Source organism: Antrostomus carolinensis, unplaced genomic scaffold, assembly GCF_000700745.2.
Source record: "Antrostomus carolinensis isolate BGI_N321 unplaced genomic scaffold, ASM70074v2 scaffold41731, whole genome shotgun sequence".
Lineage (NCBI taxonomy): Eukaryota > Metazoa > Chordata > Aves > Caprimulgiformes > Caprimulgidae > Antrostomus > Antrostomus carolinensis.
In genome coordinates, this window is record NW_010295669.1 from 1 (window position 1) to 15,089 (window position 15,089).

The window sequence follows — 15,089 nt, forward strand, 5'->3', positions numbered from 1 at the left end:
AGACCCTGCCCCATGCACCCCTGAACCCCCAGATCCTGGCCTCTGCACCCCAGGACCCTGTCTGCTGCACCCTCAGACCTTGCCCCCTGCACATCTACACCCCCAGCCCCTTTGCAGCCAGCAGACAAATAAAAAGAATCCACATCACGCACAGATGCATTTTAAAGCCCCCCTTCACCAGTGTTGGGATTCCTTCGAGGTCTCAAGTTAACACCAAAACGTTTCTCACTGTAACAGGAGCTCAGTAGCCTCCCCCATCGCTCTCTTCCCCAGCCAGAAAAGGAAAACACAACCCTCACATCTTCCCTAGGAGACCAAGACATCTAATGACCCACCCTGAGCCTGAGCACCCCAGTATTCAGTGGGTGTGGGTGGGAAATGACCTGCAGCTTGGGGCCAGAGGAGAAGTTGGAGCCAGCAAGACCGTGGTGGCTGCTCCCCAGTCCCTGGTGTTGCTGGGGCTTTGGTTCAGGACTCTCCAAGAAGACCCTTGTTTGGGTGAGCAGCCAGGAAACAGCCCCACAGGAAAAGAGCCCACAACAGCAAACCCCACAGCTGGGGAAGACGAGAGTCCTGCAAACACACGGGCTTAGTGTGGCTTCAAAGTGTGCAGAACCCTTTTGTCCCACATACCTTAAACAGGCAGAGAGTCCACGTGCAAGAGAATCCACGTGCAAGGGAGCCAGGGCAGGGCTTGGGTACACAACAAGCGGCCGAGAACAAACCCCTGTGGTTCCTCCTGCAGCCACCTGGACCCAAGCGAGGGCAGGGCTGAAGCCAGCCTGGTAACTTGTCACTTACACTAATCACAGTTTGCTTCGTACACAGCAATTTATTTGATTTTCTTGACTCTCATTCCACTGCGTAACAAAAGAGTTTCAGCTTGAGCTAAAAGAAGCTGCAAAACGTGAGACCGTGAACCAAGCAGAGAGAGGTGTATGAAGGAAAGACAGCACAGTCCACATAAATAAATGTCATCTTTATTTAACCAAATATAATTTATCAGTTAAGTTGACATCTGTCATTGCAGTTATAGGAACTATAAATAATTAAGACAGTCTTTTTCCTTTAATAAAAAGAGTAAACCAGTATTTTTCATTTGCAGCCGGCTGTATGGTAGGCATGCATTTGAGTACAACTGGAGGGAAACGTCTTTGACCATCAATATTCTTCAGTTTTAAATTCGATTCTTCCCTGATCTATTCCCCACACACCCCTCAGACCTCATATCAACACACAGACACCGCCAGCCCAGCAGCAGGACAGCTCTGTCACCGCTGGGTCTCTTCATTTTACAGTGGTAGACCCTTCCTCTGGGGAATCTTTTCTTGGGGAAACTAAATAGTGATGTGACACCTAAGAGACCAGGAGAGTTTCTCATCTGTATACACATAAAAAAGCTTAAGTGTTAATGGAAGGAAATCTCATATCTATTCCTCAACATTAGGCAGAGAAATCAGGTGAGCAGCAGAGAACCCTCCAGAAGTCTCTGGGCTGAGATTTCAGTAGAGCAGGGTCTGGGGGTTGGTTTGTTGTTTGGTTTTTTAATTTTTTTTTTTTTTAATTTTTAAATTTTTGAAGAGAGCTTTGGCCAAATGAGATCTGTGAGAAGTCACGTCACTAGGGTGGAGAGCACGAGGTTCAGAGCTACTGCCACAAGGGACACGTTGCAAAGGCGGGGAAGGGGAAAGCAAGCTTGATGTTACCTTAGCAAGGCAGAGAGGGGAAAGTCATCTCCAAAAATCTATCACCTGCTCTTCTGAGGGTCTGAGAGCAAGCAGCCTGACAGGGCAGGGATCCCATCCCTGTCTCCAGAACACTAGGAACAGGCAGTAGAAGAGGGAGAACTTGGTGTACGCCCACTGAAGCAGGAAAGGATTCTTCTATAGCTTCAGAGAGGTCCTGAGCAAGCAAGAGCCCGACTGCCGTTTGATTTGGATACATCTGCTCCTGTGGTTTTCCAGAGCTGGTTTCCCACTCCCTAATCCTGATCTTCCTTTCCAAGATGCTCGTCTCCAGAGTAAGGACCAGCTCTGCAATCAGATCTCTGGGCTGGGACAATGTCTGATCCCAGACTAACTTTGGTCTTGACTTGGGTTCTGAGGGGAGGCAGGAACTGTTCCCAATGAATCACTCCTGACCTAAAAACCTAAACTGTCTGCACTTAGGCAGGACTTTGTAGAGCTCAGCTAGTTTCTGGCATTGTCCAGAGTAACAAACAGATCTCCCTTATTTCAGATGAAGACCAGCATTCCCAGCACCAACTCGCACCATTTTCCAGCTGAGCAGCCTTGCTGGGACAGAGAAGACAAGCATTGGTCTGTAGGAGAAACGCAGAAGTGAACCTCAAGGAGGAAGTTAGGCCAACCAAGGATGGTCATCTTCTGCTGCGCAGAACACACTTAAAGCAAGGGGAAAAGCAGACAACCACAAATCCAGCAGCTTTCAGGTTACATTCAGGAGCTGCAAATAAGCAGGACAGGAATGTCCAGAGCAGGAGCAGAACTGCAGCAGCCAACGAGAACAAGAGCTTTGCTGCCATCAGGATGAGGATCCAAGGTGCTGTTACACCGAGTACTGCAGGCATTGCCCCAGCGTTTGGGAAGATCCCGGCAGCTCCCCAAGCTCTGGGCAGCGCAGCACTGAAGTTTGGCTCCATGGGAGATACTGTATTGTCCCCAGACTTGAGAGATGTCAGGAGCTTTCCCCCCCAGGCATGCTCAGACATTCCATTTCTATCCATGCCTTAGAGCCTGGTTACCAGCGCCGTCTGCTTGAACACATCATTTAAACTGGGTGTAACTGGGTGAAGTTTCAAAGTCGATAAGACCTGCTCATGTGAAACTGCACTCAGTTTATTGAATTGATTTATATCCAAATGGGAAAGCTAGAAAGCGTTGAGTGCTGACAGCGCTCAGGAAGATCCTTTACAAACGCCTCAGTCTCGCAGCCAGAACAGGTTTTCTCTCGTGACGCTGCTGCAGACTCTGTGAGTCCTTCCAACAGGCACAAGCAGCAGATGAGGAGGCATCTCAGCCATCACTGAGCTGAACAGCACAAGAAGCAGAAGGGAAAGAAACCAAGCAGTGAACCCTGAGCTCTCAGCCAGTGCCTACAGGCTGGGCTGGAACCCTGACGCTGGATTTTAGGCGCCTGCTCGAGGGCAAGCGGGTTCCTTTGCTTCAGTCCCGTACAGAGAGCTGCACTAAGAACCAGGGCTTCAGAAATCTGACTGCCCTCACCGACCTCTTTTCCAGCTGGTGCCTACACAGACAGAAATCCATTGTCTGAAGGTGGATGTCCTTTTCTAACAGACATCAAGAGCCTAATGCTCCCCAGTTTGAGATGCCTCAACTGGGAGAGGTATTGGGTGGCTTCTTCCCAGCTGCTGAAAATCTTTACACACAAAATAGGATCTGTTTTTCCATCCACCTCCTTCAGAAAAGAAAAATCAACTGAACTGAGCAGGCTGCCATGAAAATAGTGCTGAGCCCATTCCAGCACGCAGGAGAGGCTGGCACAGAGCATCTGTGACAGCTCCAGCAGAGCACTGGCAGGAGGGTGGGGAGAAGGATGGATGGAGGGAGCTCACAGCTCTTCAGACACACAAGCACAGAGCACATCCCTTTGCAGGCAGCAGCAGCTGAACTCAGTTCAAGATGAGAGGCAGAACAAGCAGTCTGCAGTTTGAGATGCTGCTGGATGGTTGGCAAAAGGGAGATGAAATGTGTCAGCAGAGACCAGCCTGCTCGCAGCCAAATTTTGGGGCTCTGCAGTCCTCAAACCTGAGATCACTCACGTTCCTAATGGGCACAGGGGAATGGGTTTTCAGCACACAGGACCCTTCCATCTTCACTGATCCCTCTACCAGAGACCTGTGTGCTTTGGATGCTGGGCACAGGAGGGGGATTCAGAGAGCAAACATGAGGGAGGAGGGTGACAGGACAGAGAGGACAGGAGACCCCCCATGCCCTCATCCATAAGGTTGTACTTTGCTAGAAGGTGCCTGTTCAGTAAAAGTAAATCTGAACCTTACCTCCAGTATTTAAAACGCTTATGAAGCGAAAAAAGCAGCCCTTCACCTCTAGTGAGCGGGACAGGGTGGGCTCCCTGCCTGATCTGACTGATCAGTATCTTCACTGTAACCTTGGTTCAGACACAACTACTATGAAATTGCACTTGGTGATTGTCTCGTTACACATTTTTTTTGTCCTTCCTAAAACTAGATTTATTTTCTGTACAAACTTGGCTTGAAATATAAACCACATAAAATTCCCATTGAAAATAATGAGAATCCAGTATCAAAGATGAAGTCTCAAGAGAGACAGGGTGAGGGGAGGAAGTGAAGGAGAGCAAGGGGGGAGGAAAAGGAACAACAAAATGAGAGGAGGAGGAGGAGAGGTCTGAGAAGGGGGGAAGCAGGGAGAGCTAGTCTCCCACATCGGAGTCCCGGTCACCGATGAGCCAGAGGATGTGAAAGCTGAGAGCAAGGAGACCTGTTCCAATCAGGTCCCCCAGCGCTGTCAAGTATGGGATGGAGAAGTTGTCAGGATCAAGGTCCCTGCCCCACATCCAGTGCACCATCCAGTCAGCAATGTACAGAAGAATGAGAACCTGGGAGGCAGAAGAAAAGAGCCACATCAGCCACAAATCCCCACCTCTGCAATCCCGACCTTCACAGAGCATCAGCTGGGGCAACTCCAACTGGGCAGGCCAGGCTGAGAGACACACAACCTCAACCCAAGGAAGAGCTGGTGGCAGGTCAGAACCATCTCGCTGAGCGCTGCCCTCCAGGCATTTAACATGGGCTGTGTCCCCAAAGCAACAAGTATGGCACAAAGAGGAACTTGGTGAGTTTGAGTGGGCGCCTGGGCATCCAAATCCCCTGTGTCCTTAACAGCCTCGACCCTATTCTTCTTTAGCTTCGTGTCACCACCAAATTTAGGCTTAGAAGGGAGAAGATCGGCACCCAAACACCAAAAAATTTAAATTTTATATCTCAGTTTTTAGGCTGAACTAGAACAAGCTTGAACTAGGGGCAAAGAAGGGACTTATCCTGCAGGATGCTCGGGCAGGGACAGCAATGCTGGGCTTCCAGAAATAAAACAGCAACTGCCCATCAGCTGAGAGTACCAGAGCGTGATGTTCTCCATCTGCTCCAATGCAGCAAGAGGCTCGTATCAATAGCTAAAGACAGAAGAAATGTGCATTGAATCCTCTCAAGCCCTAGGACTGGGAGAAGGATTTGAAGTGGCCACAGACCTGTTGCTAATGTGTCTGGTGTCTCTCAGGGTCTCGCTCAGCACACAGCAGTCAGCACACAGCAGGCACAGCCCGCAGGCTGCTGGCAGCAGTGGCTCTGCAGAGCGGCAGCCAGCGGAAGCCCCTCCAAGTGCCCAAGTACCCAGCTCGGTTCACAACCTAAATTTAGCCTCCTGGATGACAGCGCTCTGCTCCTGCCTCTGATGGATGTTCTGACTCATTTCCTTGAGCTGGCTTCGGTCGTTGATTTTAGGGGACACTGAAACCAGGCACAGCTTCCATGAGCAGAGGGGTGAGCAGGGGGGAGAGGAGCTGGGCTTGGGAGGAAACTGGAGTGTCTCCCTCCAACACAGGCAGCCAGACTCCTGCACGTGGCCTCTGGATTCCTGCAGCATGAACACCCTGGTCTGTGTGCATCCCTCAGAACAGGCATCACCCTGGTCTCACACAGCTCCTGCAGGGAGACAGGGAGCCCCAGACCACAGAGCTGGGGGGGTCTCTACCCTGCAGGGGAGGCAGGGAAAGGGCAGGACAAGCCACGCAAGGCACAAGGTCCCTGCAAATTCCAGTTCCTGTTTTCTTCACCAGCAGTTTTAAAATTGCTAAAGCACCTTATAGGACAGATTAACACACAAGAGGTAAACCCTTCTGCTATCAGGAGGACTTAAAAGAGACAAAATACAGATTCAAAACTTGCCAAGAATGGTAGGAAGGAAAAATTGTGTGTACAGGTATCAACAAAGACGGGTTTATTCAGTTTGATACCAGCTCATTTAACAAATGCAATCTACTTGGCACAGCTCTCCCCAGCACATAAATCTCTTACCCAGCAATAAGGTGTATCACTGTGCCTTCAGCTGTGTATCTAGAACTAAACTGACTGAACAGGTCCCCACTGCAGATGAGGTGGCAGTGTCCCCTTATTCCAGCCTGAGGGGTTACAGCCCACAGAAGGGCTCCAGCTTACCTGGAGAAGTGCAGCTGTCATGTAGAAGACTATGAAAATCAGGGTGAGTGTAGTGTGTCCACCTTGCATGGAGCTGATGGTGTAAAGAAAAACCAAGTGTCCAGGTACCACCAGAAGAAAGAGCACCCGAGCAGAGCGAGAATTCACATCTGCAACAAGAAGAGATGGAGTTCAGGCTTAAGATAGGCCTGAAGGCACAGCAACTCTGCAGCCTGCCTGGGCCCAGGGGAGGAGGCAGCACAGCTATGGGCAAATCGGAAGCAGGGACCAGCACACTGGACCCTCATCCCTGCACCATAGATTTAGGCTGGAAGGCAGTGCCCTGAATGATGACCCAACTGTCAGGACACCTCAGGACTCTTTGCACCAAGCTCAGTAGGAGAGCTTAATTCCGTCCCCCAAACAGAAGCTGTTCTCAGACCTCAGCTGCCAAAAGGATTCATGTCCCATCTCTGACAGTGCTCAGTCCAAAGCTGTCAAGAATTTCCTCTGAACGCTGAATTTCCTTAGAGCTCTGTCTGCACCTTGTCTGGTGATAAGTTTCCTAACAGATCACCAACAAACTGCAGACCTCTTGCCCTTCCTTCTCTAGGGACAGCCTTGGCCTAGATGGCCAGGACCCAGGCTGCAGGCTACCAAGCCTCTCTAGGAAGTCTGGAGAGTAATAATCTCTGCCCACACTCTGTGCTGGAACCCAAGTTTGGGCTGTGCTCTGCTACAAATAAGAGAGCTGCTAGGAAGCCTCCTTAAGTGAGCTTTCTGTAACTGCAGCTCTATAAGCTCAGCAGAGCTGCAACACTGAACAGCCTCAAGACAGGTTTCAGTATCCTGGACACATCTGGAAAAGATTTAGAGGGTGGAGGATTTATAGTATTAGAGTTAGGGCATGGGACTGCTGCACCATGCTTTCCTCACCCAGCAGAGCCATGTTCTCTCACACGGTGGCTTTGCTGAAGGTCTGACTGTCTCTAGAGGGCAGGCCAGGCCAGAAGACCAGTCACATCCCTGAGCTGACAGCTGCCTCTGAGCAGATTTCAGCCACCATTTCCTGTGACACTGCTCCAGCGACTGTCACAAAGTTTAGCCAGCCAACTGCAGCAACTGCTGCTGCCAACAAGTCAATAGATTTCAACACTCAACTTGGATACCTGAGCTGAAGAAAGTGCTGCAAGGGCTGGGGCACTTGCGAGGGGTGGTTTCGGAGCTCTCGCCAGGCATCCCACTCATGTGCAGGTATGTGGAGATGCGACTAGCCTGCACTGCCACCAGGTTGCCACCCACACCTGCAGATAAGGAGAGAGCAGTAAGATGATGCCTCAAACACTTTAAAAAGAAAGAGTTATTTTCAACAGCCATTTGCAGATCTGGAATTGCCAGGTGCTGGAATAATGTAGGACAGTCTATTTTTGACCCAAATTCCACCTTTGCAGGATGTAAAGAGCTGAGACAAAGCACACTGTTCTCCAGTTTCCCCTTAGGACCCTTAGTAAAATAGATGCAATTCTGTTCCTGCAGCTTCGATTGGAAGAAATACATGAAACAAAAAAAAAAAAAGAGGAGTCAGCCACCAAAACAGACACAGGAAGTTTAAAACCATTATTCTGCACATAAGGGAGAATGAAACTGTGGAACCCACGAGCACAAGATGCACTGGCTCTAAATTAACTCAATTTATTGCAAAAAGTAATAAACAAAGGAGTTTCCTTGGTTCATCAGGCAGAAAGGAGGCCAAAGCTTTATACCAGAAGCAATTAGATTTCCTGACTCTGAGTTGCAAATCCAAATCTTTATGTCACCAGTGCCACAAGTCACATATCTTGGAAGAATGGGGTCATCCACCAGCCAGGAGGACTCAGGCAATGAGGGCAATTTTTGTTGGGTCCCTGGAAAATATGTCTTTAAGGCAATAATGTCCCAGGCCAGTCACCCTTTGGTAAAAGGCTGGCACCAGGGCGAGCCACACTGCTGTAAATCTGGGTCTAACCACCATGTCTCACTGGCAAACAAAAGAGAATGTCTCCTCAACCTGCCTGAAATAAGGCACACAGGACAATTCCACTGTCTGCCAAGAGCCTCCAAGAGCTGCAGTACCAGAGTGGAAAGGACTCACCATTAATAACCGGTGTGAAGACAGCCATCCCAGCAAAGTTTGGATCTGAGACTGTTCTGTCTAAAATTAAACCCCCAACACTGCAAAGGGAAGATGAAAGAGGTCAGTGCTGAAAGCTCATTAGGAAATACACAGAGCACTGAGGGTTCTCTCTGCTGCAGGACAGCACCCAAGGGTGATATGTACATCTAGTAACATGCACCTATAACTGCAGTTGCTGCATACAATTTTAAGCCTCAATATCTGATGACAGCAGACAGTTTTAGCAGGATCTTTTCTCACTGCTGACAAAAGCCATCAGACTAAATCCCCTAATGTACAGTTTACTGCAATGCAATAATCAAAAGCAACCCTGCCCTTCAGAGGGCTCTTGTGTGGAAGACTGCTAAATGGGAGCTGTGTTTACTCCGTGGCCATGCCAGGGTCTCCCTGTGCAGCACCTGGGACATTGCTAAGGCCCTGCATTCCAGCAGTCAGGTGCTTCATCACTCTTCTGCCTCAGGACCCAGAACCCCACGTCTTTGTCTAGAAAACACAAAACAACCTCCAGTTTCCTGGCAGTCTGGACTATGGAAGCAGAAGAGGTTTGGGTTCCCTCTTGTTTCAGAATCTACTGAGGGTTAAAAGGCAGAAAGGGCCATGGAAAAGGGTGTGTTGTCTGTCTGTGTTTGGGGAGAGGAACCCTTCCACACCTTCCTACCTGCTAATAGCCATTGCTATAATGACTGGCTCCCAGCCAGAGTACAGCACCTCCCGAGTCGCTGCATTCCTCTTGGCAATGATGATCCAGATGGGCAGCAGAGCAATGAAGAAGGCGCATACCAAAGGATTCACGTAGGCTTTGCTCTCTGAGGGGGAAATAAGCAAAGACAACAGATCAAGGACACATCACACTGCAGTAAGGGAGGGTGCTACTTCAGCTGAGCTCATCGACTGCTGTCACCCTGGCAGTCAGAAACTCCACTAAGGACAGGCAAACTAACCCAAGCCAGCCTCAACTCTGCAGGACACGGTATTTCCTTCTCCTGGGGCACTCTCAGAGGCTTTATCAACAGATTCAAGTGAGATATCTTCAATTTTAACTGCTCATTCACACACCTTAATAAGACCTCCCAGTGTTGCTTCACCTTTGGCTGAACCTGGCTGAGTCACATCCCCTGCATCCCAGCCGCCCGGGAAGGAAGGTGGAGGGGAGGAAGGAGGAAGTCTGGAGTCTACAGCTGCAGCTCTGCACTGAGGACCCCGAGTTGGTGCAGACAGTAGGAAATATGAAATCCAAAGCTGCCTTTTCCTACAGTTTTAGCCACAATCAAGCCCCTGGCACTTGGAAGGTGACAACCTCTCCTTTACCACTCTACCTGGTAAGAAGGAAGTATGCAGATCACTGCCAAGACTGTCTGCAGCTACAGGGCAGTAAGAATGTCCATTTCCCTCCCTTCTCAGTTCTGACCAGGTCTCACTAACTGAGGTAGCTTCTAGGCCAGGCATTCTATATACCCTGAGAACAGGAAGGGTAAAGGAAGAGGGTGAAACGAGAGGGAGACACAGCAGCACATGGAAGGACCAGGGAGAGACAAAGGCCTTTTGTTGCTCCTCACCCAGCTCTTTGTACAAGCCCCAGCTGATTCCTGAAAGCAGAGCCAGGGTGATGAGATCCCCCAGGCTGGCAGCAATTGGTGTGGCAACGTTATCAGGATTGATCCCCATCTTCCTGGATCCAATGATGACGCCAATCATAATCATGCCTACAGCCAAAAAGAGGAAGAAATCAGGATGAGACCAAGAAGAGTCCATCATTTTAGGAAGAGGTTCATGGAGGGTGTGTAAGGTCTGTCTCTCACCCAGAACAAGGGAAGCAATAAAAGCAGTAGCCACGCTGCTGGCACAAAGCAGGACAGCATGGTCAATGCTGAAATGCCCATCTGGGATCCATCCGAACACCACTGCTGCGATCGAGGCCAGGAAGCCAACCACAGTAGCCTGAACCTGAAAATAAAAACCAGACAGTCGCCAAGAGGACTAGACAGCAAAATAGTCACAGGGTGAGGGAAGAAGGAAACACCACCCAGGGTGCCATCATTTCACGTGGATTAGCACCTAGCAGGAAAACACCAAGTGTCATCTATAGAGCAAACTGTTATGGTGGAGCAAGGAGCTGCCAACACCAAAAACCAGACATTTAAACCTGACACTGGTCACAGCTGCTTACACCAACTACCAATATTCCCACTTCCTTCTCCTTTCATGTTTTCTTACCTGTATCAAAGCCATGTTCCCTGTTATCATCTTCCAGAGCTCTTTGGGTGTATCCATTTGGCCAATATTAGCCTGTAAGAGGACATCACAACATTATTAAAAACCAAGAACATTTTGCATTTGCTAACAGTCAAATTCCTGCTTTTCCCACAAGCTTGTGGCCGGGAGCAGGAGAAAATAATGACCTCAAATCCTCAGCTCTTATGGGAGAGCAATTCAGTAGGAAAGCTGTGTGTGTCCATGTGTGCACAGCTGGGGCACAGCCCTGCAGTGACATCCCAGTGTGTGACATGCAGTTCTGTGAAATGAAAGTGACTTGGGCTATACACCCCGGATAACCACAGTGCCTCTTCCAACAGTTACACTGGTTTTCTACTCCAGAACACCAAAGCTGTTCCCAGTTTCAGCTTCAGCAGCTTCTCCTTCCCAGCTGCAGGACGGGGCTGACACTCTCCCACGAGGCAGGAGTGAAGCCAGACCCGCTGCAGAGGGGGGTTTTGAAGGGAGTGTAAAGGGGAATCGACGTCAATGGAATGTCTGATGAAAACCTTGCAAAAGCAACAAGATATACTTTGTCCCCATGCAGAGTCACGCACTGCTGCTTATTTACTCATTAAATTCACTCCACGGGTGATCAAGCCAAGCCTGGCTCAGACCCAGTTAGGTCATGCTGCCCCTCAGGTCACCAGCCAGGAGGGAAATAAGGGGGCATGGACTCAGGTCAGCTATCTGTGTGCCCCAGCTCTGATACAGACCAAGGCCAGAGTAGCATCACGTGGGCAAAGGAACTGGCAGAAAGAACTACAGTTTCAGTTAAAAGCTGAGTAAACAAGACTAATGCCATGTGGAGACCTACTGAGTAGTGGGAAGCAGCCATGGCACACGGGTCATCAGGCACTGCTACAACTGCAGGAGATGCTAATCAGACTAACGAGAAGAGGCGGAAAGTTGCTTTAATTCCCTGGCATACAATCCAAAATAACCCAGCAGAATCACTGCAGGTTGCTGGTTACTGCAGAGCATAAGGGTTCTGCTCTTCCCTAGCACCTTCAGGACAGAATGGACAGGCAGAGGGCATGAGCTTAGATCCAATCTTGTATCATCAGAAGCTGATGAACATGAAGAGGAAACACATTTGTCACTATGAAATCATAAGGGAGAGGCTCAAGCAATCTGGAGTGGTAAATGCATGTTAGAGTTACTGGCTGACAGTCTCAAACTCAAAACTTCTGCTCAACACTACAGCAGCAATTTCTGCCTCTTGGGTTTCCCTGCTGGCCTCTGCAAAGAAAGAGTCAGTGATCAACTAATCTTTCTGCTCTCCTTACTGCATGTGCTTGAGAGAACTGCCAGCTCATCTCAACCAGCACTGGGATGTGCCCATCTCTGGAGTGATTTTATTTCATTTAGTTTACACGGACAGGATAAAAAAATGGGGAAAAATCAACAAAAAGTTGTCTGGAGTAGCACTGAGCACATCCAGCACAGCAATTTGAGCTCCATATGAAGCCTGACCTTAAAATTCCAGCCACATGGCAATTAGGTTGGGATTAACATAACCTAGCTGTAGTCACTGGCAACAGGATTTTAGTCCTTTAACTAATGGGAGAGTTTTGCTTCTTAATAGTGAAAGGAATTTCTGAGATGCCTTAATGCAGCACTAATTAGAAACCCACAGTCTGAGAAACCACTCCAGGCTGCTTTCCTGCGGAGAGAGCACGAGACCCACAGTGAGCAGCCCTAGTCAGAGGGGAGCTCCCTCCACACGCCTGCACGTGGGACCCCCACGCTGAGGGAAGAACAGAGCAAGGAAGAAAAAGGAAAGCCCACGAGATCATCCTATCCCACCACGCAGAGACAAGGAGGCAGAGTGCAAGGCGAGGGGATTCGCGTAGAGGCAGCACAACCTTCTTTCCTGCCAGGGCAAAGGAAAGCCAAGGAGAAAGTCTGGGTCTTGACCCATGAGGCTAATGCCACCCCACAGCCACCAGCTCAGGGGCAGGAGGAGGCACCAGGAGACCGAGCTGGTGCAAGGGCAGAAGCCGCTCAGCACGGTCGGGCCAGCGAGTCAGACGGGTGCTCTCTGTGCCAGTTTCCTCGTGACCCTGTCGTGGTCACCAGAGAAGACAGGGGAAAGTCTTGCATTCCTGTGACTTTCTGCATAGTCTCGTTTCTCCGCCAAGCCTGCCCCAAAACTGCTCCCTGCCAGCCCCATAAGGGAAGAGGATGGAGAAAACGGAGGCCACAGAAGTGCTGCCTTTGTCCCAGGAGAGCCAAGCACTCACCCCAATAAGCTCATGCTCAGAAAGTGTGAGCTGGCCAAGGCCTGTGTCTGGGACAGCAAAGATCCTGACATGATCCCAACAACAGAGCAAATAAAACAAAGGGATTTGTTTCGCAGAACGAAGAGGCAAACAAAGCTCATCCTGAGACACAAGCTGCAGTGCTCAGCCTGTCCCTGCAAGCCCTGGCACTGGAGCACAGCTGGCCAGGGGCAGCACGAAGCCTCCCAGCAGCTCTGTCCTCCCCAGCAGCGCCTGGAGAGAGAAGACAAGGGGGAACAGCCACAGCCCAGGTAATGCTGGCACAGCCATCCCCCAGGCAGCAGGGTGCCCTGCTCCTTCAGAAAACCAAGGGCATGGGCTGAATCCAAGGAGGAGGTGGTCCCCACAGTCAGCAGTAATCAGCAGGCAGGGGCTGGGGGTGCAAGGGCCAAACCAAGGGCTAGTCCAGGGGAAATGCTGTTGCCTTCCTCCTCCTCAGGGAGTGCAGGGACAACCCAGACTCTTCAGAATACGATGCCCACGTGCCACTGGTTCAGTGGATCAGAGCAGCATAAGGGGCTGCAGATGACAAAGGCTGGATGAGCAGCTCAAAAAGTTGGCTCTGCTGCCATCCAGGAGTGCAGCAGAAACCTCAGGCCTTAGAGGCCAACAAGAAGCTACTGAGGAGCAAAGAGCCACAGCTGGCATCACCCCATTGCTCAAGATGGGAGAACAAGAGAGGGCCCAGGACAGCAGATATAGAGAGACCTTTTCAACACTCCCCTGTGCTTTCTCCTGCAGCAACCAGGAAGGGGAAGGCTGAGAGGAAAGGAAGATGCTAAGAAGCAGTTCTCTGCTAGCTATGCTTGCTGCCACCACCCAGACAGACAGTTCTCCATCCCTACATCTCAGCAAGCACTTCCCAAGCAGCTCTCCTGGGCCAAGGCAGGTCAGATCCTCTGTACTGTCAAGGCCAAGGCCAGGCTCCTTGCTGCAAGGGCTCCCTCCTCCAGCAATTCACAGCATGGAGCCAGCAGAGTTAGAAGCTTAGCAGCAGACAGCAAACACCTTGCAGATGTAAGATTCAAAGCTACACGTACACCCATCATGGGAATCACAGAAACACCGGGCAGTCACTTGCTGTCGTGCTCAAGCAGAAGATGCTTTGCAGAGGGAAGGAGTATTATTGTCCCTGTTAGGAGAGGATATCAGTCTCTCTCCAGCGCTGCTCAGCTACAGAGACAGACTGGTGTGTTATAGAAACATTTAAACACAAAGCAATTCATTTACAGCTGGACTAACACAGTATTCTGAGGAGCTAACAGAGCCTGCCCCCATCTCTCACAGGGAGCTCACTGTTTCACAGGCATCAGACTGAATTCTAGCAAGAGAAATGCCCAGCCATGCCTCTCCATCAACTTCAAGAGGCTGTCAATCCACCTTGCAGCTCTCACTGCAAAGTCCGCTCCGTTTTATCCTTTGCTGTACAATTCCCTCCAGGCTCTCTCATCTCCCAGCCCTCCTGAACCTGTCTTGTTTTTGCCTGCTTTGATGACACGCCTGCACCCAGCTTTCTCATGAAGAAAACCGGATCCAAGCACTCCAGATAATAAACTGCCAAAGCCAGCTCACACACCATGCCTGCAGGCTCACAAGCAGCTGTGAAAAGGAAGTGAACTGTCAGCAAAGCTTAAAGGACTATTAAGCCTTCAAATCTGATCAGTCCAGTGGGATGAAGACACCTTCCCAGGATGCTAAACTCCAGGCTCTGGTTTCTGCAGTCACTGACTGAAGAGATTTTTGTCTGCCCAGATACCACACACGCATCCACCTTCCCACACCTTCCCAAACCAGGAATCCTGCTCCTTCCCTCCCTCCAACTCCCTGGATACTCACAGCTGTCGACAGACGAGATGCCAGAGTCATCTCTAGGTTCCCCTTCAGGCCCAGTAATGCAGGTACTAGGATAAATACCTCAGTCACATATTTGAAGACGTCCCAGTGCTGCAAAATTAAAACAAAAAAAGACCATTAGAAGTAATCATGGCTGTTAGAAATCTTTGCTTTGGACTCAGTGTCACTTACTCATCTGCCTTTGCAACCTGGCACCGCCTGCGTGTGGCCCTGGGCAGACAACCCAGTTCCCCTTCTGGTGTCACACTTGGAATTTTGCAGTGATTTTACTTTTTATTTTTTGATGTTTGTGTAGTAGTGACCACATGTTCCTGCT

General features: G+C 50.0%; 1 protein-coding gene across 1 annotated transcript in view; it reads right to left on the reverse strand.

Moving 5' to 3' along the window:
- Nucleotides 1-4,139: 4,139 nt before the first annotated feature.
- SLC41A1 (solute carrier family 41 member 1) overlaps nt 4,140-15,089 on the reverse strand; it is a 17,014-nt gene continuing 6,064 nt past the window's right edge. Inside the window, exons 2-10 of the mRNA XM_010178047.1 lie at nt 14,756-14,863; nt 10,596-10,667; nt 10,181-10,325; nt 9,938-10,084; nt 9,040-9,187; nt 8,340-8,419; nt 7,378-7,512; nt 6,230-6,378; nt 4,140-4,614 (exon numbers count right to left, since the gene is read on the reverse strand). Of these exons, the coding sequence (XP_010176349.1) occupies nt 4,429-4,614; nt 6,230-6,378; nt 7,378-7,512; nt 8,340-8,419; nt 9,040-9,187; nt 9,938-10,084; nt 10,181-10,325; nt 10,596-10,667; nt 14,756-14,863 (1,170 nt within the window). The 3' untranslated portion in view covers nt 4,140-4,428. The remainder of the gene's footprint in view (nt 4,615-6,229; nt 6,379-7,377; nt 7,513-8,339; nt 8,420-9,039; nt 9,188-9,937; nt 10,085-10,180; nt 10,326-10,595; nt 10,668-14,755; nt 14,864-15,089) is intronic.